The 24,628-nt window shown below is 41.6% G+C and overlaps 4 protein-coding genes and 1 non-coding gene across 6 annotated transcripts; all 5 read left to right on the top strand.

The window, feature by feature from the left end:
* Window positions 1-4,929: 4,929 nt before the first annotated feature.
* On the top strand, window positions 4,930-22,006 carry LOC108044980 (unconventional myosin-IXb). 2 transcript variants are annotated; one of them, XM_017124154.1, is made up of 8 exons: window positions 4,930-5,384; window positions 7,052-7,263; window positions 15,725-16,023; window positions 16,358-16,936; window positions 17,606-18,310; window positions 18,908-20,585; window positions 20,646-20,803; window positions 21,289-22,006. In XM_017124154.1, the coding sequence occupies exons 1-8, from the start codon at window positions 4,945-4,947 to the stop codon at window positions 21,598-21,600; spliced, it is 4,383 nt and encodes a 1,460-aa protein (XP_016979643.1). In that variant the 5' UTR covers window positions 4,930-4,944; the 3' UTR covers window positions 21,601-22,006. The 2 variants fall into 2 exon arrangements, with proteins under 2 accessions (XP_016979643.1, XP_016979644.1); XM_017124155.2 differs by lacking the exons at window positions 4,930-5,384; window positions 7,052-7,263 and adding an exon at window positions 10,580-11,580.
* On the top strand, window positions 7,515-8,154 carry LOC108044981. Its single transcript, XM_017124156.1, has 2 exons — window positions 7,515-7,572; window positions 7,629-8,154. The coding sequence occupies exons 1-2, from the start codon at window positions 7,522-7,524 to the stop codon at window positions 8,106-8,108; spliced, it is 531 nt and encodes a 176-aa protein (XP_016979645.1). The 5' UTR covers window positions 7,515-7,521; the 3' UTR covers window positions 8,109-8,154.
* Window positions 14,318-14,389, top strand: Trnad-guc. Its single transcript has one exon. It is a non-coding gene; the product is annotated as a tRNA-Asp (tRNA).
* Window positions 14,803-15,476, top strand: LOC108044983. The gene has a single exon (XM_017124157.1). It carries the CDS (start codon window positions 14,865-14,867, stop codon window positions 15,285-15,287), a length of 423 nt encoding a protein of 140 aa, XP_016979646.1. The 5' UTR covers window positions 14,803-14,864; the 3' UTR covers window positions 15,288-15,476.
* A 1,394-nt stretch (window positions 22,007-23,400) lies between the features above and the next one.
* LOC108044978 lies at window positions 23,401-24,069 on the top strand. Its single transcript, XM_017124151.1, has 2 exons — window positions 23,401-23,612; window positions 23,674-24,069. The coding sequence occupies exons 1-2, from the start codon at window positions 23,427-23,429 to the stop codon at window positions 23,884-23,886; spliced, it is 399 nt and encodes a 132-aa protein (XP_016979640.1). The 5' UTR covers window positions 23,401-23,426; the 3' UTR covers window positions 23,887-24,069.
* Window positions 24,070-24,628: the final 559 nt, after the last annotated feature.

Genomic DNA, 24,628 nt, shown 5'->3' with positions numbered 1-24,628 from the left:
CAAAAGATCCTCAGCCCCCGCCCTCGGCTCCTGGGCTCATTCGTGACTGGAACATCTTCTTCGTTCGCTGCTGGTTCTTTGTTTATGGCTGTGAAATTCGTAAATTGAATCTTGCACAGGTTGCTCCTTTCGCCCCTCCAACTACCAACTTCACAGCATCTCTCGCAGCTTGAGCTATGCACACGTAATTATCCTTAAAGCCAGAAACGTGACGATATTTGCAATTTTCATGCATTTAAGTTCCGTTGAAAATGTTCGGCAGGAATGCGAATATTAATGCCGAATGCGAACTCAAAGCGGAATCGAAATTCGCATACATTGTTGCTGATTCGCTGGATAAACCTCTTCTTTTTTTATATTTTGGCTGAGAGCTGTGTAAGATTTTAATTGTAGCCCTTAGTGGTAATTAGAGACTCGCATTGTAGTATCGAATTTACAGGTTGTTTTTAAAAAGCTTATTAAACTTTTAGGAAATCAGTTTCTAACATTTATTTTAAAACTAAAGAAACCATAAATTTTCCAAATTTTGTCATATCTTTCCATAGAAGTTTTGCTGATATATTGCAATCTAATTTCGATTTATTGATAAATATATAAATCATCAAGCACTTCAGAAAGGTTTGTTAAAAACCCAAAAAAAATCAAACTAAAAATGTATAACTACCTGGGAAATTCCAAAAGAATAAAGGTATTAACGTTCTTGGAAAATTTTTATTGATGTCTTAAAGCCGCTTAGTTCAGTGAGAGATGGTTAAGTTCTAGAGTACAATACAAGGACGCAGACAATTGGGGGCAGGACAACGGGCAGAACAAACGCGATTGCCAAATCAACAAGAGCAACAACCACACAGCAACCAAGCGAAATTCATTGAGTTTCGACTGCCTTCGTCTGTCGACTCGATTCGCAAAAATATTTCTCAATGTCTAACCCGAGGCCATGGCCAAGGAGCCGTACGGATCGGGGCTCCGAAAAGGCCGAAAGACCGTCCAGACCCTGGCAACCACCACCTATTAATCAAAATCTCTTGATCTACACAAATCCATGCACTGCGAGAAACCGCGGGGCAGTCACAGGTTAGCCAAGAGAACCTGCCTAATTGGGCGGCAAGAGGCTTTCTTGGAGTGTGGCCAAGATCGAGGACAGCAGCCCCACCACGTTGATGGACGACCAAGACGCCAGGCTGCGACTCCAACTCCGACATTCGACGTTGACTCCAAAGAAAACTTTATCTCTGGCTACACAGATCCACAAAATTTTAGTTTTTCTAGAGAATAAGACTTTAACTGATGGTGGCTTTGTCTTATCTCGATGAATATTACACGCATACTTAAATAAAAGTTCTTTCTTTTGCAATTTAATAAGGAGAATGTAAATTAATATGTTTTACTGATTAATTCGATGTTGAGTATTTACAAGTTTAACCGTTTATAACATTATATAACATTTTGAGTTTAGATATTCTTCTTCTTCAATTCTACCAAAGGACTTAACTTTCATAAGTGTCTTTAAAAATATACATTTTAATATTTTTTTCATAAAAAAACATTGAATAAAAAATTTTCAATTATTTTCATACCTAAAACACAAATATGTACTTATTATGTTTTTTTTTTACTTCGTGGAATTTTAATGGCTCTTAAATTTATACAAATTTAGATCAAAATCAGTTAACCAAAAGATGGTAACTAAAACATATGTATGAAATATATAATCCTGTTGACCGGTGCAATTTTTCGAGGAGCTTGGCGGGGGCGGAGTTCGTCCCTTAGCCGGGAACCCAAGGAGTGGGGAGGAAACACGCGGTAAATCACAAAAGCGAGCCACGATACCACGATGCGATACCAGCTGTGGTGGTTGGGCCTACGACTAAGCCCAGCGAAGGAGTTAGTGCCCTTGGCTCTTTATTAAATTAAGTTAAATCATGTAATTTCCATGTAGCGAGTCAAAAGTGCACTTCTTATACGCTGTGCTCGGGGGCGGAGTTCTAAACTCCAGAGAAGGGCTCGATCCTAGACCTGCAATCATCTGCAGGCCTGGGAAATTGCTCAGTCGATTCCATTAAATTGATCTTATTTGTTTGCCCAGGCGGTCTTTAAGTGATCTCAAAAATCAAAATTTGGTATTGAAAATTGCGCAAGTATTCCTAATCAAATTTTTGTTTTAAAATTTTTTATTTAAATGACTCTTATTAAATTACAATCTATGAAACAAATTTATACCAATGTTAAACTGTTTTATGGCTTAAAAAATGTTGATCATTTAAAAAAAGTCATATTGCAGATAGATAAACATTTTTAATCTCGGATTTAGGCAAACATTTTAATGCTAAGGAACAGATTGTCTCATAATTTGAAAAACATTTTTTAAGCTGACAAGCTTTTTAAAGAATTTGGATGAAAATTAACAATGGAATACATCCGATTTAGAAATTTTGGTTTAATGAAAAAGTAACTCAAACATATCTTTTGAAGCTACTGTCATGCCATTAACCATATTGAATATCAGTGGCTAGAAGAGCCATATCTCAATTGTGGACTACTTCCCACTCGAAAGGAATGCAGCTGGAAAAAACATTTCTATCTGTCTAAATTTTAACTCACTTATTAATTCATACCTTAGCTATGCGAATGCTGATTTGTTGAACTGGCGGGGGAATGCAAATTGCCAGTGGCCCCCCACATGAGGAGGCGATCCAAAGGGCCGAAGGGAGTAGCCCGGAGTGGAGTGGAGCGACCCACAGCAGCGTTTGTCTTCCACTTTACAGATTGGAGTGGAAATTGTATATCGTACTCGTAGTTAGAATAAATAAATTTCCGTCGGCGGCCCGTACAGCAGTCAGTCGGCAGCTCAGCCACAACTTTTGCCCAGGTAGCCCAGCTAGCCCAGCCAGCCAGCCAGGTATTCCAGCGAACGGGTCTGGACGGACCTCCTCCATCTCCATCTTTAACTGCATCTCCAACTCCATCTCCCCGCCTTCCACGGCCTGCATATTTATGAGATTTATTTTATTTTATGCGATGTCGCTACCTGATACTGATACCCAACTCCAGCTTCATCTCCAGCTCCCCATGCACATTTATTAGATGACATATTTTATTCATTCTCAAAGGACGGGGCCAGGCGATTAGCCTTGTTTAGATAGCCAAATTGTTCCGGATGGGCTGGCTGCTGTTTCGTTTCCGCTGCTGGCTAAGCCGATTTATGGCCAAACATTTCCTTGGCCCATGTAATCTGTCAGCCGCGGGATGGACTCCATGTGGAGCGGGGCGAAATGGAGCCAATCAGCAGCAATAAGTTGACAAAATCAAAGTACTAGATTGCCGGCCCTGTGGGAATGGAAGAGCCCTTTCAGGTTTAACCCCTCCCCTTGGGAAAGCTCCTGCTCACAGGTTGCGTAATAAACTGGAAGTGGCTCAGATATCTGCGATCTTAGACTTTTACACACGGAGAAAAGCCGGCAGGACACTTTCCTTTATTATAAACATTAGAATGTTAAAAATTAAAAGAATTTTTGAAGCCTGTTGTGATAAAAATTTTGAGATTGGGAACCGCCTATGGTGAAAATAGGTTCCTAATGGAGCTTTACACTCCTGACTTAAAGTTGGTGTTTATAATAGGAAATATGGTGATTTATTATCATATGTGAAATTTAAAATTAAATTTAAAATTAAATTTTAATTGAAATTTTTCTTTGTGTTTCTTCTGGTCAAACGCTGCCGCCCGCTGTGTTGACATTGAAAAATGCCGACGCCAACGGCTCGGTCTCCGATTTCTGCTGCTGATGGCGGCCACATGTTCCTCCACACACGTCCAACACTTTATGACAATCATTTGAGTTAATTGCCAACAGCCAGGGTCTTGGCTAGACCACACGGGGCAGTGCAGGCGTGTGGCATAAATACGGCGTCTCATTTGGCCAAGCAACTCATCTGTTTAGCCTGGCTTGCAACATGTTGCATAGAGCTGGAGCCCGCACCTCCATGTCCTGGTGCATCTCTGGCCCATCTCTGCTCCACCTGCAGCCCCGCCCCCCGACCAGATCCATTCCCAACCCCCGCTTGGAGCACTGAGCTGGGCAGTAAAAGGCATTAGCGTCCGTGTCTGTCACCTTCGTCATGGTCACGCTAATCGAGCTAATCGGCTGCGCCAATAAACCGACAGGTTTATGGACCTGCAGACGCGGAAGCCATCTCCGGCCTCCTGCTCCTCCTCCTCCTGCTTTTGCTTCTACTCCTGCGTCCAGACGCATGCGCACTTGATTTAAAAGCAATTAAAATGCGAATCGATGTCGCAATTGATTTTTCGCCTGCAGCTTAAGTCGATTTGGCCACCACATGCTAAAAGCAGGTCAAATCCTACTTAAAGTAAGCTGAATCTACTTTCGCCAGACTGCAAATATCCATTTTATTAACACTTCGCTGAAATGCTCTTAGTTCTTTTACCTTGGAATTCTTTTATTTTGATAGTTTTAATTTACAATTTTGTTTACTTAATCCAAGTAAGGTAAATCTACTTTCACCAGCCTGCAAAGATCCATTTTATCAATACTTTGTTCAAATACTCTAACTACATTCCTGGGGTAAAAGAACTATTGCAATAGTTTTTAATTACAATTTTATTTAATTGAGTCCAATGCAGATAAATCTACTTTTGCCATATTGCAAGGATCCATTTTTATAAGCCAAGTGTTTTATTAATTTTCTTATACCAACGAAACGGCACTCTCAATTTTGACGCTTATTAAATTAAAAGGGACATAATTATAATGGAATTTGTAAGCGATTGTGCCAGTTATTTAAATTTCAAATTTATCGTTGCTAAGGAAAATAGTGTCCCTATGTTTTTGCTTTTATGTCTTAACTATTGTTGGTCCGTCCTAGACCTTTCTGATCATAGTTTCCTGCTCTTGCAGCTGTGGATGGGTCAACCAGGATGAGGCTGCTATGTTGCTGCCGGACCAGACGTACGCCGACTACGATGTGGGGCACCACCAGCTGCTGAGCTACCACAAGAGCAGGAGTCGCGGCCTGAAGTCCAAAATACAGCGATCCAAGAGCTCCGATGCCAGCAGCAGCAGCTACGAACGAACGGCGGACTTCTTCGAGAACATACCCGACTTTCTGGGGGATTCCCTACCTGCCTTCCTCTACAGTCCGCAGGAGCAGCAGGATGCGCGGCCCAGGAAGAGGGAGTCGCGTTCGGGACAGAAGCGGCTGGAGGATGAGGATAAGTTTCGTGCGGATGACCAGGAGGACCAGGAGAGCGAGAGCACCAGTCAGAGCGACAACTGCGAGGAGGAGGATGTCCTGCGGCTGTGCGAGGACTTCCTATGTCGCCATCGCATGCGACCCGACTTCTTCTGCCAGTATCACAAGGCAGTCAGGTATTAAATATTATAAATATTTAAATAATTTAAATATTTAAATGGTTATAAGGGCTTACAGTAATTGGTTTTTCTTATCAAAAAGATATAAATTCTTACTAACATTTGACAAAAAGTTTTTACAATTTTTTAATCTTTAATACAATCCTCAGTTGAATTAATGGTTTTAACACCCATGGATATTGATTAAATGGTAAAGGGATAGATATGAGAATGTTATGTTATATTGTGCAATAGGTACCAGACATTTCTGTAGTTTTATTAAATAAAGTAATATATTTATACCCTTGCAGAGGGTATTATAATTTTGGTCAAAAGTGTGCAACGCAGTGAAGGAGACATCTCCGACCCTATAAAGTATATATATTCTTGATCAGGATCACCTCCTGAGTTGATATAGCCATGTCCGTCTGTCCGTCTGTCTGTCCGTCTGTCTGTTTCTACGCAAACTAGTCTCTCAGTTTTAAAGATATCGAATTGAAACTTTGCACACACCCTTCTTTCCTTTGCACGCAGTATATATGTCGGAACGGCCGGGATCGGCCGACTATATCCTATAGCTGCCATATAACTGATTGATCGGAAATGCTATAACTTTGGTGTTTGCAAAGCTAGGATGCTGGGATTTCCTATGGGTTTTATATTTGGCCAATCAATCCGACCTACCAAATTTCATAAGGATCGGCCGACTATATCCTATAGCTGCCATATAACTGATTGATCGGAAATACCATAACTTTGGTGTTTGTTAAGTTAGGAAGCTGGGATTTCCTATGGGTTTTATATTTGGCCAATCAATCCGACCTACCAAATTTCATAAGGATCGGCCGACTATATCCTATAGCTGCCATATAACTGATTGATCGGAAATGCTATAACTTTGGTGTTTGCAAAGCTAGGATGCTGGGATTTCCTATGGGTTTTATATTTGGCCAATCAATCCGACCTACCAAATTTCATAAGGATCGGCCGACTATATCCTATAGCTGCCATATAACTGATTGATCGGAAATACCATAACTTTGGTGTTTGTTAAGTTAGGAAGCTGGGATTTCCTATGGGTTTTATATTTGGCCAATCAATCCGACCTACCAAATTTCATAAGGATCGGCCGACTATATCCTATAGCTGCCATATAACTGATTGATCGGAAATGCTATAACTTTGGTGTTTGCAAAGCTAGGATGCTGGGATTTCCTATGGGTTTTATATTTGGCCAATCAATCCGACCTACCAAATTTCATAAGGATCGGCCGACTATATCCTTTAGCTGCCATATAACTGATTGATCGGAAATGTCATAACTTTGGTGTTTGTTAAGTTAGGAGGTTGGGATTTCCTATGGGTTTTATTTTTGGCCAATCAATCCGACCTATCAAATTTCATAAGGATCGGCCGACTATATCCTATAGCTGCCATATAACTGAACGATTGGAAATGCCATAACTTTGGTGTTTTTAATGTTAGGAAGTTGGGATTTTTATGAGTGTTAAGAATGCATCATATGAATAATTTTGGAGAATATAGTTTACAGAGTATTCTGCAAGGGTATATCAACTTCGGCTCCGCCCGAAGTTAGCTTTCCTTTCTTGTTTTTTTTAATGTTTTTAAGGATCTATGCTCGTAGAATTGTTTTAATTATAAATATTTTTATTTCTTATGTTTAGTTCATCAACGCCCTCACCAAAGCAAAGGAAAACCTCAACTCCCGTTGTGGAGTGCAAGTCCCCGCAAGGAAAGGACAAAACGGAGGTGAAGGTCCTCAAGTCGCACAGGACAAACGCAGTCGTGGAGAGGTTTTCCAAGTTCTCTGCCATTTACACGCTGCCTGTGCCAAAAAGGAAGAAGTCGTGCAACAAAACTACTGGGAACATAACAGGTAAGATAAATTATTTAATGCGACCATTATTAAAAAGTATTTTTCCAAGTGTGGGCTTGGTATAAAAAATGGTTCTTTAGACTTGCAGTAACATCAGATTTGGCCACTCCCCTTTATTATCAGAAATGGATCAGTAATTAGGGGCAGCAGGTGATCTATTTAATCGGCAATAGACATGCCACACTAAATATCAATATATAAGAAGGAAAATTAAAGCCAGTGTTTCATTACAAATTCAACTCAGCTATAAACGTAAAAATGTTTTTCCGGCGGCTTCAAGGTTTTCTGATCCTGTCGACGCTCTCAGTGGTAATATAATCATAGTAAAAAATCAGTTTTCTATTAAGGTTACTTTTAATTTGCAGTGCTTGGGAAAGTCCTTAGAGGCCCGAGTACAATCGTTTAATACTATAGAAGGTGATGAAGAATCGCTATTCGTATATAATGTACGACTTATTGGAAGAGATCGAATGCTAAATGGAACATTCGTTTTCAAAGTTGATCTTGACGATACATTTGATGTTTCTTTTAACATTCTGGTGTTTAAGAACGGAGAATGGGAAGAAGGAAACATCAAGGTTTTCACCAAAGCCTGTAATTTTCACACGAACTACTTCGGTAAATATTTCTTACCAATGGTAAATGATTCGAATATACCGCCCGTCAATGAGTTGTGCCCATTCCGAAAGGGTAAATATTATGTGAAAAATATCCTTATTGAACCGAAGAATTGGCCAACAGTTTTATATCGAGGCTTAACAAAAAGCATTGTCAAATACATAAGGAATGGCAAATGTACTGGTGGAGTTGAGTATGATATGAGCTTAACAGACATAAATGATTAGCCCGCAAATTGGATATCATGGCTTCTAAGGAATATTGCAAATGAAATATCCCATTTTGAAAAACCTATAACAATTATCCTTTAAATATAATTGGAAATAAAAGTACCAAATAAAGTATTTGTATTCAGCTCTAAATAATAGTTGTTTAAATTTGATAATAAACAAGAAAGGAAAGCTAACTTCGGGCGGAGCCGAAGTTGATATACCCTTGCAGAATTCTCTATAATAATATTCTCCAAAATTATTCCTATGATGCATTCTTAATACTCATAAAAAATCCAAACTTCCTAACTTTAACAAGAGAGAACGCTATAGTCGGGTGCCCCGACTATCAGATACCCGTTACTCAGGTAAAGGGAGTGCGAGGGAGATGGAGATAGAAACTTTGATCACGCATAACTTTTTAACGAATGGTCCGATTTGAAAAATTTCTTCTACATTTCGATAGGTATTGATAAACACAATAAAACTGCATTTTTACTTTTCCGAAATATATATTATATCGTATATAAGCGATTGTGGGCGTTAAAGGGGGCGTGGCACCTTTTTGAAACAAACTTGCGCTGCGTAGGAACTCCTAGAATCTGCATGCAAAATGCCAATCTTCTAGCTTTTATAGTTTCCGAGATCTCAGCGTTCATACGGACGGACAGACAGACGGACAGACGGACAGACGGACATGGCTATATCGACTCGGCTAGTGACCCTGATCAAGAATATATATACTTTATAGGGTCGGAAACGCTTCCTTCTAGCTGTTACATACTTTTGCACGAATACAATATACCCTTTTACTCTACGAGTAACGGGTATAAAAACACCAAAGTTATGGCAGCTATAGGATATAGTCGGCCGATCCTTATGAAATTTGGTAGGTCGGATTGATTGGCCAAATATAAAACCTGTAGAAAATCTTAACTTTCTAACTTTACAAACACCAAAGTTATGGCATTTCCAATCGTTCAGTTATATGGCAGCTATAGGATATAGTCGGCCGATCCTTATGCAATTTGGTAGGTCGGATTGATTGGCCAAATATAAAACCCATAGAAAATCCCAACTTTCTAACTTTACAAACACCAAAGTTATGGCATTTCCGATCAATCAGTTATATGGCAGCTATAGGATATAGTCGGCCGATCCTTATGAAATTTGGTACGTCGGATTGATTGGCCAAATATAATACCCATAGAGAGTCCCAACTTCCTAACTTAACAAACAGCAGAGTTATGGCATTTCCGATCAATCAGTTATATGGCAGCTATAGGATATAGTCGGCCGATCCTTATGAAATTTGGTACGTCGGATTGATTAGCCAAATATAATACCCATAGAGAGTCCCAACTTCCTAACTTAACAAACACCAACGTTATGGCATTTCCGATCAATCAGTTATATGACAGCTATAGGATATAGTCGGCTGATCCCGGCCGTTCCGACATGTATACTGCGTTCAAAGGAAAGAAGGGTGTGTGCAAAGTTTCAATTCGATATATTTAAAACTGAGAGACTAGTTCGCGTAGAAACAGACAGACGGACAGACGGACATGGCTATATCAACTCAGGAGGGGATGCTGATCAAGAATATATATACTTTATAGGGTCGGAGATGTCTCCTTCACTGCGTTGCACACTTTTGACCAAAATTATAATACCCTCTGCAAGGGTATAATTAGAATCGAACGACTATAAGCACAGCTGAAATAACAAGGAAGGCTGGCCAGTTTAATACCTAAAATAGAATATAAAGAAGATTTATTTTTTCTACAAAATCGGATTTCTATCACATAATTTTGGCTAGTGTTAATTGTTAACTGTTATTGCTAAATAAGCAGTGGTATTTTGTAATGCATGTAAACTGCTTGCTTTCAGGGATGCCGTAAAGGCGAACCTGCTATATGACAGTCGATAGCACATGTAATCGACATCAGGCGCAAAGCAGTTTATAGTCCGAAAGCAGTAGAGCCGTTTATTTAAAAATTGAATTTTAAAAATATTTTTTTACGTTAAAGTCGCACACTATATATGTAAGCTCGAAAAGGTTGATTCTGCTTAAGAGGTAATGAGATAAGTAGTACTTTGCCGAAACAAAAAACAATTCAAGTAAACATACAAATATGTGGAAGCAATTTGCATTTTGGCGCTGTGGGAATTGCGAAATGCAGCAAAACAATAAACAATCGTCACTAATTAACACGCGACCAGCAAAACGAGAGGGACGGCGGGTGGCGGGCGGGGGTTCAAACACTTGACCCCATATTTGAACAACTGCACGCATCTCGCCACTCGGGATGCGGAGGTAGAGCCTTTTACCTGTTAGAAAAGTTACCTGCAGAGCGGGAGAGCACGGGGCACTCTGAGCAGAGAGTCGTGAAACGAGAAACGAGAGTTCCGAGATCTCGGAGCTACAGCCACGAACAATGCCCATCCGCCATCCCAGCAGAGGCGATCATTTTAGTCTGCGGCTGGAGTTTGAATCGCTCGCATCGAGTGCTCGCGTTTGCATTTCCCCCCTAACGATCTGATCTCGACCCGAACCAAGTGAAACGATCGCATACAATAACACCCAAAACCCAATTAAAGTCTATAATTAATCGGCGGAGAGGTCAGAGAGTTGAAAGTGCCACCAGCAAATCCGCGGCATCGCATCGAATCAATCAGTAAATCTGAAAAACGGCTCCAAAGCCGCGTTTGTGGTGGTGTACCTTCGAGGTATCTAAGCGCACATCTACACTGGGTCTCTGGTCTCTGGCTGCCTGTTGGACCTGGAGTTAAAGTTGGAAACTCGTTTTTCAAAACCAAAACGACGAACAAAAAAAGTCTGCACAAAACGAGAAAATAAGCGCGGCCGCGAAGAAAACAACAACAACAAAGGAAGGGGAGAAAAAAAAAGCACAATAATATAAGAAAAGCAAAAGCAGATCCAGAACTAAAGCCAAAACCAAAACCAAAACCAAAACCTGACGGATACCAACGAGGAGCCAGGCTCACTGTGATTTGGTTTGGTTTTTGGCCGCGTTCGTCGTTCGCCGTTCGCCCTTCTGCATTCTTTTCGCTTGTTTACTTATTTTCGTGTGCTTCACTTGTTGCAGCTGCACATACGTCCGCCCAAACATATATATTCCTCTCAATATATATATACGTATTTATATATGTGGGTACTCGTATATTCGGACACGGATTCGGGTTCGGTTTGTATGCCATAGATACGGTGCCTGTGCCTGAGCCTGGCCTGCAAACCTGTTCCTCCGGCCGTTTGCCAGTGTGTCGGTATCGGTGTGTAGTGTGTGCTGTGTGGTGTATGGTGTACGGTGTGGTGAGAGCCTGTATACGGAATTATTCAAATAAGAAAATCGTCGTCCACACAAATGTTCAACAACGATGGCCACATTGGGCCTGTCAAAAGTCTTCATACTGGATAAATATTTCACCGAATTGCAAAAATTTTGGGAGACGGAGAAGAAGCTGCAGGGTAAGTTAGACTTTGTCCCTGAGAAAAGATTAGTCACGGATACTCAGAGTTTGATATGTATGTAGCGGTGGGGAAAGATGGGAGGATCCTTAAAGTTACCATTGAATATTTCCAACATTAATTAAACTTCTTTAATAAAAAAAGAAAGTTGCTTTATTATATATTAAATGGAAATTAGGAGAAATAAAAAGGCTTCTAAGATACTACATACAAAAATCTGTAACATAGACTGTTATCACGGGTGTTTCAAGTTTGTTGCCTCAGTCTTTCGAATAGTTCACTTGAATTAGGCCAAGTCTTTGAGTTTATCATGTTTCTTAGTTTTACAGCAGGGTTTTTAGGAATCAATCAAATCTATTATTTAGAAATTTATTAGCATTAGCGATTATCCCAAGAGTTTTTCCTAATTCATTATATTGCATCATGCATGTCTGATTAATTAGAACAGATACAATAATACCGTAAAATATGCAATCCGTGTCCTTTTTTCTGGTAGTTCTACTTTAAAATTAGGTTCCAATCTGCACTTAAATTGTTTTAATTGTTCATATACTGCTTACTATAATTGTAACAATTTAATTATTTAGTTTACAACTGTGCATATTAACACTCTTTTAAAATTAACAGCTTATTATCCGCTATGTCCAATTAAGTTTTACCTACTTATGAATAACAAAGTACAAGCCCGTAAGAAATGTAAGCTAGAAATTATCATGATTTGTTTTCACTGCGCTTCATGGTCAAGCTATTTGTTGTAGTTTTTTGTGGACTTTCTGTCCAAAGTGTCAGTTGATTGGTTCTTGATTCTTGTCATTGCCATCTTGGGCTGCTTGTTTGTGATTTTAAGTCAGCCTCCATGAGTATTCGCAGTCGATCGCGTTCATATTCATAATCATCGGCAATAACTACAAACCGAATCCGCTTATATGGACACCTGGCTGTATGGGTGTCGCTTGCCTCTCGACTTGCAACATTTCATTTGTGCGACGCGACTGTTCCCCCACTCCGCCCTTCTCCCCAAAGACAGATAACTTGTGCTCGACGACCAGTTTGGGCAACTTTGCTACTCAGCTTCCAAGAAATTTTCTCGCCAGCTTCAACTTTTTTAACATGCAAAAACCAGCATTTAAAAGCCAAAAAAACATCGAAGAAAAGCCCATACAAATAAAAACTAATCACTCAAAAATATTCCAAAATTTTTTTAATGGTGCTTTTGATTGTGGAGTTATCGCCAATTAATTGGTTTGTTAAGCACAACTCGTTTACTCCAGAAACCTAATAAAAGCCTGATTTGTCGGTCACTAAATTGGAAAAGGTCTAATCATCATACGAGCCCAAAAAAGACTCAAAATTGTTTGCAAGACTTCGATGGAAGGCTTTTCTGTACCTTTTTCTGTGGCTATTGTCTTATGCAGTGCAGCTTTGGGCACCAGAAAGCAACAAAAAAACCGTCTCCAAAACTGGTTTCCTCTGCCAGAGTTAAAGTCATCAATGATATTGTTTTTTTGTACTTTGTCTACTATGATTTTGTTGTTTGCCCAGCTCTGTTTTGGTTTAAAGATTTGTACCTTGGCGGAAGGTATACCTTGGCTGGTACTACTCTTCTTCCAAGTTTTCCTCGTTTTTCATTAACTAATTAGTTAGATTTCTAGCTCGGACTGTAACATTTGGTAGACTGGTTTCTCGAAGCATTGGCTTCATACAATTTCGTTAGTTTGCCAGCGTTTTCGGGGTGTTGGGTTGTAACAATGACCTCTCGGCCCTGTTTTGAAAGTCTTCATAAATCAGTAAGCATTAAAAGCTGTTCGTCGAGTCTTTTCATTGATCTTCTGTTCTACATGTACACAAGTCTTTGAAATTTTGTTTCCACCTGCCGCCAATTTTTTGTTTCATCTTTGCGCTTTCGGTGTCTCTATTTTTCTCCTATTTCGGCGAAATTGGTTCATTAACATTTTATGTAAATGTTTGCCATCCATATCTATTAAAATTACTTTTGATGCTCCATCGGCACAAGCCTATCCGAGCGCTTTGTGTGCATAAATGCGTGTTAGCCTAGGAGAAATTAATCGGTGTGAATTGAATTACGTTGAATTAAGTTGTTAATTAGAACTAAACAAATTCCTTTTCACCAAGATGAAGATTTTTTAACAGAGAGCTTAAGTTTGAAGAATTTACAACATTAAAAGCATGATTAAAAAATACCCAGAAACATATAATCACAGAAAGTGTATCTTAAGACAAAGTTTGTTTCATAAAGTTTAAAATGACATCTCAGCTAAAACCTAAAAATCAAAAACAAAATAAAAAATAATTGTAACCAAATAAGTTTGAGCCATATCTCCATGGCTGTGTATTGAAATATTAACTAAAAGAATGGAAACCATAAAATCTTAATTAATACTAATTCATACAGTTTAAAGCTTCGTCGTTTAGCTCAAATATTTCTTACAAGTATTAGAATGCGTAGTTGTTAAGTCAAACACTGCTCCGTTAAGATTTTTTTATTGGGTCAAAAATATTTGCCGAGTTTAATTTACCAATTCTGCTGCATTTTTCTATACCGTTCCTTTCTTAAATTACTGTTTTCCAGATATTTGATATTTCGAAAATATTGCTTAGAAAATCAATGGTAAATATATTGTTAGAAACCTTAAAATAAAACTCACTTTAATTTAGACAACTACCATCACTGATACAGAGACTCTAAAATATAACTATTGGCACGCGGCGCTCAACGTCCTCGATAGTATAGTGGTTAGTATCCCCGCCTGTCACGCGGGAGACCGGGGTTCAATTCCCCGTCGGGGAGGCATGTATTAATTTTTTTTTTGTTTTTGAAATGATTTTTTAAGGCTTTAACGAATTATAAGCACCTTAAATTAAAAAAAAACCATAACATCATTTATTAAAGAGAAGAACATCATTTTGAAATCGCTGATAATAATCAAATGTAGGATCACTGTCGAAATTGTTTAAATATATTGATTTTTCCCGGCGAGATTTTTTTCTAATACGATATAAAGGCAGATCATTTTGGTCCGAAGTTAATTATTATTTAGTACAATAAATATGTTTAACAATCTCTTAAACTTTAAGGATGCACTCTAACAGCTATATTTGTGTTGAAATGAAGGCTTAGTTCAATTGTCTTTGGTTCTTTGTAATACGTTCCCCTAAGTCTAACCTGTCTAAACTTTAGTTACTTGACAGTCATTTCGTTAGCTTTGAATACTTACAATTTCACATTAAATACGGTCGCTTATTATACACTAAATAAAACCAATATGTTGGAAATGATTAACGAACCTATACCTGAGGTGGACATGAGAATAGTGGCCCGAAATGCAGAGGTTCAACGCCGAGGTATTCTGGGTTTTGCTCCGCGGATCGGATTAAGTATTGTGGACTACGACGATCTGGATAGGATTGACAGCTTCTATCTGCAGAGCCAAAAGTTTCGTGACTACTACCGTGATCCACACAACAGGCTGCACAAACCCCCGCGTTTCCAGCGGCACCAGGGAAAGTGCGGCATTAAGCTGGACCACAGTGTCGGTCATTTGACCCAGCCGATCCGATGGGTCGAGGAGCAGCGACCATTGGTCTACCCCCTTTCGAAGGACACAGCCACTAGGCTGGGCATGCCTATATCCCCCATGATCAGAGGACGCCACGACAAGTCGTCTTCCTTGTCCTACCTTCACTAGACCACGTGGTTTAGAAGCGTTCGCAGGCGAGCTGAGGTCCTTTGCGAGGACTCGAAGGACCCGAAGAACCCGAAAGCGTTCGCAGAGCACCTGAGCTTCTCTGCCAACGCTTCACCAAATTTTAAGGGGTCAACTAAATTATTCTGTACAAATTTGTCCACTTAAAATATATCTGTTGGAGTCCACATATAGTATTTTCTTTTACTTAAAGTGATAAAAATTTAATTTAAATATAGATGTGCTTAAAGTATATATGTGTCGGAGCAGGGATAGTTTGGTAGTGGAACCTAGTTTGTTTTACTGTTAGATTCGGAATGCGATTCTGACTATGGGATTTAGTCGTAGACGAATTGAAGAATTGACTGCATTTTAATGAAGAATAAAATATCTGAGGATGCTTCTACAATTCAATATTCTAAAAATTCTACCTTTTCCAGATGCATCTTCATCCAATGAGGCAGTTCATCTGCAGCAGCGGCTCAAGAGCCTGAGCACCGAGTTGGTTACTCTTCGAAATCGGCTGCATGTGGGCCAAGGACAGGGTCAGGGTCAGAACCAGAGCCAGGGAAATGGCTCCCAGTCCCACAGCTCCCCAGGAGGGGCCAACTCGGGTCCGAAGGCCAACAACTTTGACCTAAATGCGTCCAGCCCAAATCTCAACCTAAGTTCCAGCGGCGGAGGACTTTCCGCCAGCGCCGTGCAACAGCACACCAATGGACATCACACGGCATCGAAGGTTAGTTAACTAACTAAAACTTATCATAGTTATAAATATATTACTCGAAAAGATTTTAAAGATCATATTCCTGGTGTTTTATAAAGATCTTGCAATACTAAAGGCCTTAAACCAATTAAACTTAAAACTCGTAATTAAAGACATGAAATTATTTTTAATTTTTAATTTTATATGCATTTACAAATATTTTTATTTTAAATAACACTACAAGGTATCATATATTTATAATTTATAAATAACAATATTGAACATATAAACTTTTATTATTTAATATTAAATATCAACGCTTAATTACTGCATATTAAGATATAACCTTTTTTTACCTTTCGAACAGAATCATAACTTTAGCCAGACGCTGCCATCAAACTCGGGCTCAGGGGGAGGCGGTGCAGGAGGAGGAGGAGGAGGTGGAGCTGTGGTGTCGTCGAGGAACACCTCCATTCCACACCCACTTCCGCACCAGCTGGGCGAGAAGCCGGGCCTGTCGAACCACCAGACTGGCAGCGGACATGGCCAGTCCACTGGGACACTGCCGCACATGAGCAGCATGGGAAACATCCTGGGGCATGGTTCCCATTCTCATGCCCCGGCCAACACCAGCTCCAACACGCTGCCCATGCGCTCCTCCAACTCCGGACACCTGGGCACCAATGGAGGAGTCGGTGGCCACCATCTTAGCCACGCCCACAGCCAACAGTTGCCATTCATCCCACAGCCGAAGCATGCGAATCCCTGCCAGAGTGTGAAGACGCTGCCCTTCGGCTTCGGATTCGCCGGTGGCCAGCAGAAGCTGCCGCAGCCGACCCTCTCCCTGCCCAAGGACATGCAGGACCTCATCCACCTCTCCGGACCGCTCACCGAGCACGCCGTGATGCGGACGCTGCAGGCCCGCTTCAACGAGCAGCGGTACTTTGTGAGTATTAGCGGGATCCGCCTCTTCAAATCACTTCCATAGCCACCGAAGATCGGAAACCACCAGAAACCGGTCCCGGTGACGGGTCTCAAGCAATTATTGTGATAGTTTGTCATTAAAACCCAACTCCGTTTGCACTCAGCCCCAGATTAACTGCTAATTTCGACAATTACCCGTCGGCAGGCAAAGGAAGTCGATCTGGTCTAGTCGGGGGGAACATTGTAACCGGAGTTGCGGATGAGGTGTGAGCACTTATGCACATACCAGGTGGAACCAAGATCAAATCGGGTTTTGCACATTTGCTGGCAGTGTTTGCATTTGCTACAGACATTTTAAAATATAGTCTTGAAAATGCACTCAATAGGTTTATATTTAATTTAATTACATTAATTGATTGCCAAGTTATTAATTACACAATTATTTTGTTTTATTTGTATAATTCAATACTATAATTAAATTATCAGTTGCCAGTTTAAATAAAGCAAATGTTTATGTTACGCAATTGATGGTTAAGGCAGAATACGCCATTTCCTTCTAAATTATTTAGTAACTTCGTTGTTAAAAGTATTATTCACTTATTTTTTCCTGAAGTTTATTATTATGACCTCCAAAGCTTTTGACTCATCTGGCTAATTAATGTACTGTCATTTATCTTGCGCGTTGTTTCAGACGAATGTGGGTCCGATCTTGCTCTCCATCAATCCGTACCTGGATGTGGGCAACCCGCTGACCCTAACCTCCACCCGCGCCCTGCCCCTGGCCCCGCAGCTACAGAAGATCGTTCAGGAGGCAGTGCGTCAGCAGAGCGAGACGGGCTATCCGCAGGCCATTATCTTGTCCGGGACATCGGGAGCGGGCAAAACGGCCAATGCGATGCTGATGCTGCGCCAGCTCTTTGCCATTGCCGGCGGAGGACCGGAGACGGATGCCTTCAAGCACCTTGCCGCCGCCTTTACGGTCCTCAGATCCCTGGGCTCGGCAAAGACCACTACCAACTCGGAGTCGAGCCGCATCGGACAGTTCATCGAGGTGCAGGTTACGGATGGGGCTCTCTACCGCACCAAGATCCACTGTTACTTCCTAGACCAGACGCGCGTCATCCGGCCGCTGCCGAAAGAGAAGAACTACCACATCTTCTATCAACTGCTGGCGGGTCTCAGCCGGGAGGAACGGCAGAAGCTACATCTGGAGGGCTACTCGCCCGCCAATCTGCGCTATCTTCGTGGAGACACCGGCCAGAACGAGCAGGAGGATGCGGTGAGGTTCCAGGCGTGGAAGACCTGTCTCGGCATCCTGGGCATTCCCTTTCTGGATGTTGTCCGTGTCCTGGCCGCCGTTTTGCTGCTCGGAAATGTCCAGTTCATTGATGGTGGGGTGAGTAGCTGCTATAGATATAATAATATAGTAAGAAAACGAAAAATGTTCCATATTTTACATATATTGCTAAAAATAGCTACTGTAATTCTTACAAAAGAGCCATCTAGTGCTCATTTTACCGCTGTGCCGCCATCTGTCGGGCATTCTCCACTCTATATAAGTTTATTATTAGCCAGCAATTTCGCCGATGCTGATTTGGTGCTTTGGTTAGAGTGTTGGCTCTCGGATCCGTTCACGCGGGTTCGAATCACACTCGGGCCTTCGCCACATTTTCAATATTTCTTGCGCTGATGGTTTGTATTAATTTACAACAAGTGGTAATTTACGACTGAAAACCCATGTTTGACACTTGATGCTGAGTGAGAAATATTTTAACTAACTTTTATATTATTATTTTTAAAAGGGGTTGTTGCCCTTATCTTCTAATAATTCGATTATAGATTCTGTTAAATACTTACCTCTTTTTGTAATATCCTAATAATGTAAACCATTGCTAATTTGTATTTCAAGATTTATTATTTAAACTATGCTGCATTGCTATGCTTTAAGATATTTTAATAATTTCATATAATTAATGATTATTGTACTCCGCAGGGCCTCGAAGTAGACGTGAAGGGGGAGACGGAGCTGAACTCGGTGGCCAGTCTGCTGGGCGTTCCGCCGGCGGCCCTCTTCCGCGGACTGACCACCAGGACCCACAACGTGCGCGGCCAGCTGGTGAAGTCCGTGTGCGGCGATGGCGATGCCAACATGACGCGGGACTGCCTGGCGAAGGCGCTCTACTGCCGCACGGTGGCCACCATTGTGAGGCGGGCCAACAGCCTGAAGCGCCTGGGATCCACTCTGGGCACGCTCAGCTCGGACTCGAATGAGTCGGTGCACAACCAGGCGGATGCCGCCTCCCAGCACGCCTCTACAATTGGTGGCGGCAATGCGGGCTCCAAATCGATGGCGGCCCTCAACAATGCGGTGCGCCATGCCACCGATGGCTTCATCGGCATCCTGGACATGTTCGGGTTCGAGGAGCCCGCGCCACACGCCCACCTGGAGCACCTGTGCATTAACCTGTGCGCCGAGACCATGCAGCACTTCTACAACACGCACATCTTCAAGTCCTCGGTGGAGTCCTGTCGCGACGAGGGTATCGTGTGCGACACGGAAGTTGACTACGTAGACAATGTGCCCTGCATCGACCTGATATCCTCGCTGCGCACGGGTCTGCTCAGCATGCTGGACGCGGAGTGCTCGGTGCGGGGCACCGCGGAGAGCTATGTGGCCAAGCTCAAGGTGCAACACCGCTGCTCCACCCGCCTGGAGACGAAGCCCACCGCCGAGCCGCACGATCCGCGCATGTTCCTCATCCGCCACTTTGCCGGTCGGGTTGAGTACGACACCACCGACTTCCTGGACACCAATCGCGATGTGGTCCCAGACGATTTGGTGGCAGTGTTCTACAAACACACCTGCAACTTCGGCTTCGCCACCCATCTCTTTGGCTCCGAGCTGAAGGCCTTGTATGCCCAGCAGCAGGCGCCGCGCGGTCTCAGCTTCCGGATCTCGCCCACCTCGCACTCGGACCTGCTCAACGGGGACGAGCCGGTGTCCACCCTGACCCAGGACTTCCACACGCGCCTGGACAATCTGCTGCGGACACTGGTGCATGCCAGGCCGCACTTTGTGCGCTGCATCCGGAGCAATGGGAACGAGGCGGCCGGCAGCTTCGATCGGGCCACCGTGGTGCGCCAGATTCGATCGCTGCAGGTCCTGGAGACGGTCAATCTGATGGCCAGTGGGTTTCCGCATCGCATGCGCTTCAAGCAGTTCAACGCCCGCTACCGTATGTTGGCCCCCTTTCGCCTCCTGCGGCGCAGCGAGGACAAGGCTCTGGAGGATTGCCAGCTGATCCTGCAGTATGCCATGGAGCAGCCGCCGGTGCTGGATGGCTCCGTGACCCTGGCCTGGGCGCCCGGCAAGCGACACGCCTTCCTCAGCGAGGGCATCCGCCAGCACTTGGAGCATTTGCGGACGGAGATCCGCCACAAGAGCGCCACTTTAATGCAGGCCACCTGGCGGGGTTGGTGGTGGCGCAAGAAGGTGGGCAGTAGCGGCGCCAAGCGCTCCAGGGCCACAGGTCACCACCAGGGCCAGGTGGCAGTTGCTCCCCTTCCGGTTGCCAAGACGAACACGGTCCACCACTCCAGTGCGCAGAGCAAGGCAGCATCCTCCACGATGGCCGCTCTGGCAGCGGTGGCAGCTGCTGCCCCCAGTACAGGTGAGGATCCTGCTCGGATTTTTCCCGTGCCCAAACTAACCGCGAACTCCGCTTCCACAGTGCCACGCCTTTCGGCCAAGTCAACGAACCTGGGCATCGGCGGCACAGCGACCAGACCCAGACCGCAACCCATCGCTGGGACTCCTCCGCCGGATCCGCACGAGAAGTGCGACCAGAAGATCATACAGCAAACCTGTAGCCTGTTTGGACTGGATTTGGTAGGTGGCTTGCAATACAGAAGGACAATCATGAAAATTCAGAATAGCTTAATTATGCTTTAAATTGTTTAGGATTCTGTAGCCTTCCTAGGATTTTTGCAAATTTAAAGAGCAATAGCAAAAGGGCTTTAACTTTTGGTATTCCCAATCGCTTTTTTTTTACTTTTATTTTCCTAATGAAAATTTCATTTTATGAACTGCCAAACCTGAAAAACTGAAAAAACTAGCTTTGTCATTTTCATAGATGGCCAACAGAGCTTTAACTCGAAATATGTCTCTAGTTAAGAGTTTTCTGATAGATAAGCTCTAACAAAATATTGAAAAAGTATATTTGTTCAAAATGTCCAAACTCTAATTGGTAATTTAATAGAAGCTTTATAATAACGTTAAAGACCATTCGACCAATAGTTGTAAATGTCGAATAGAGATAGATCTTTGAAAAAACTTTAAATATATTCTAATCCATCAAAATGTATAATTTACAGGAACGTCCGCCGCCTGTACCCCCGTCCCGCTCGTACACAATTAGCGGCAACTCGAAGCTGGGCTATCCGCAGAGTCGGGTCATGAAGACGAACTTCCCGGAGGAGGGCCAGTCGGAGGCACTGCAGCTGAAGAAGGGCGAGGCGGTGACCGTGGTGAGTGCCTCCACCGGACGTGGTCACCTGCTGGTGGAGCACAAAGGCCAGAGCTTCCATGTGCCCTTTCAGTACATGGAGCTAATGACTTCGGAGTCCGCTGGCGGTACTAACCTGGTTCCGATTCCGGCTGGGCAGTCCAATGGTGTAAAAATTTGAATACGGAATATCCCCACTGCTCCAAGACTGTACATATTTAACTTGGTAGACTAAGAAACAACCATTATTTATAAGAAACGCATGCAAACTGAGGTGCTACAATTGGCCCCGGACTTACGTAGTATTATTAATGTCGTGTTTATATAAATAAACACCAATCAATAGGTTGTAGTTTCGCAAACATACCCACAAGTGCCAATCAAATAAGTTCTTCCATCTATTTTATAAGTACTTTACATGTTACTCATACCATTTTATTTGCGCGTTACTCTGAGTAATTAAGTTAAAAGCCAATACTCTGAGTACTTTAGTAAGATTCAAGCATACCATTCAAACTTATTATACCCTTGCAGAGGGTATTATAATTTTGGTCAAAAGTGTGCAACGCAGTGAAGGAGACATCTCCGACCCTATAAAGTATATATATTCTTGATCAGGATCACCTCCTGAGTTGATATAGCCATGTCCGTCTGTCCGTCTGTCCGTCTGTCCGTCTGTCCGTCTGTCCGTCTGTCCGTCTGTCTGTCCGTCTGTCTGTTTCTACGCGAACTAGTCTCTCAGTTTTAAAGATATCGAATTCAAACTTTGCACACACCCTTCTTTCCTTTGCACGCAGTATATAAGTCGGAACGGCCGGGATCGGCCGACTATATCCTATAGCTGCCATATAACTGATTGATCGGAAATGCCATAACTCTGCTGTTTGTTAAGTTAGGAAGTTGGGACCTTCTATAGGTTTTATATTTGGCCAATCAATCCGACGTACCAAATTTCATAAGGATCGGCCGACTATATCCTATAGCTGCTATATAACTGATTGATCGGAAATGCCATAACTTTGGTGTTTGTAAAGTTAGGAAGTTAGGATTTTCTATGGGTTTTATATTTGGCCAATCAATCCGACGTACCAAATTTCATAAGGATCGGAAGACTATATCCTATAGCTGCTATTTAACTGAACGATTGGAAATGCCATAACTTTGGTGTTTTTAAAGTTAGGAAGTTGGGATTTTTTATGAGTATTAAGAACGCATCATATGAATAATTTTGGAGAATATAATTTGCAGAATATTCTGCAAGGGTATTTCAACTTCGGCTCCGCCCGAAGTTAGCTTTCCTTTCTTGTTTTTTCACTAATTTAAGAATTGCGTATTTTCCTCGTCTAATGTTCATTATGTCATTCAAATAAACGAAGCATGCATTGAAACATTTAAAGTATATTGTTTTATTATGTTGGGTTCAAAAAGCTAGGGAAAAAATTGGCAAGGAGTGGAAACATATTGCTGAATATATTGTTATGCAGATAAAAATTTACTTACGTTTTAAAATTTTTGGACTTTAGGGGGAATGAAATTTCACTATTTAATAACCTCTGACTAAGAATTACATTCATAATTAGTAACATAATTTCAGTCAAATGTTTGGAAATATATTGATATATATTATAATGATTTTAAATAATTTCAGAACTAACTTTAAATAAATCGGATGAAATTTTTTTGGAAAATCAACATAGCCTCATTTTGTTTAAAACATATAAACTTCGGCTTGATGAAGCTGGCTCCCTCTCTTAGGTGCCATACGTACCTAATACCTACAACAGATTAAAACCTAATACCTACAAAAAATAGGAAGTTCAATACATGTAGTCGACTTGTGTTCGGCGTTCAGAAGAAAAATAAAGAGTGATAACGTATCTTTCGTCTTTATCATTATTGAGCCTGAGTGCAGCAACCTTTCTATATCTTCAAAGCCAAAATGGAAAGCAGTCATTTTGCTCCATGGCAGTTACCTTTTAGGAGTGGTTAGCTACGGGTACTTTTCTAATGAATCCGACATCGTGTTCCTGCAAACACAGAAATGTGAATCCCCCTAAAAACAAAAACTCGCTTTTTAACTGCTATTGTGAAGACAGTGAGAACGAGCAACTAAAAAATGAGATAACCCTTGTTAAAAAACAGTTGGATGAAGCCCACGACACTATTGCTGAAATGGAATTCGAATTAGAAAGCGTAAGTGTTAAAATAAAAGCACAAATTTTATAAATCAAACAAGTGTTAACGATTTGATTAGGTTGATGTACTGGCTCTACAAAATCAGTTGCTACGCGAAGAAATAATGAAGCTAAAATCTCAGGAGGAGGGTGTCATTTCCAGGGACGATGAGGAGGATCCAGTAACTCGAAAAAATCGTCGTAGTTATCGGCAGCAAGTATCAGCAGGAATCCTGGAGCCCCAACTTAAAAGTCCTACCGAAAAACAGCGATACGGTTTTATTCTGAATTGAACTTTATAATACTTAACTAATTTTATCTTTAAAATCTGAATTTATTTTACCATTTCAAAATGTAATTAACGCTTTAAACAATTCGAATCGAAAACGCTTATCATTATTGCCCTCCCTCATAAAAAAATATATTTCTGAATCACCTTACTATAAACGTTAAAATCTAGACAACAAAAAATTTGTTTGGCTATTGCACAATTTTATTTAATATTTAATTATTTTTTTGAGTTTATGGTTGGTTTTATCTATGTTTATTTTCTTTCGAGTTCTATTCTCACCAAATGAGTTTTCAACGTGTATCATTATTTGCACAAAATATTGGTTTCGCTTATGTGCCTACGATTAATTGTCTCTTATCGTATTTATTACCACATTTCCAGCTCAGAATTGAATGTGGTGGCATTTATGGTACCTCGAAGTCCACTTATCTGCCTAGGAAACACATTCCAATTCCATGCATAAATCAGCCGACTCTAATTCGCCTGTAAATAAATAAAATCAATTGCATTTGCAGCTCGGTCGCTCCTTTATTCGCTTGTCTGTTTGTGTAAGCGATTTGTATTGCATTTGCAGCTCCCAAATGGATACATTTTATGAGCTCTGGAAATTAGATGGATGATGCTCAACCACCTGGGTCAAGTGTGGGATTGTGTTTGGATGGAGGGAAAGATAAAAGCCCCATTTCTAAATTAAAGATGAAACCATTCAATGAAAAATAAAAAATATTGAATTGGTGTAAAAT

The sequence above is a fragment of the Drosophila rhopaloa genome, unplaced genomic scaffold, assembly GCF_018152115.1.
Source record: "Drosophila rhopaloa isolate 14029-0021.01 unplaced genomic scaffold, ASM1815211v1 contig_2, whole genome shotgun sequence".
In the NCBI taxonomy this organism is placed as follows: Eukaryota; Metazoa; Arthropoda; class Insecta; order Diptera; family Drosophilidae; genus Drosophila; species Drosophila rhopaloa.
This window is presented reverse-complemented; position numbering and strand designations above follow the sequence as displayed.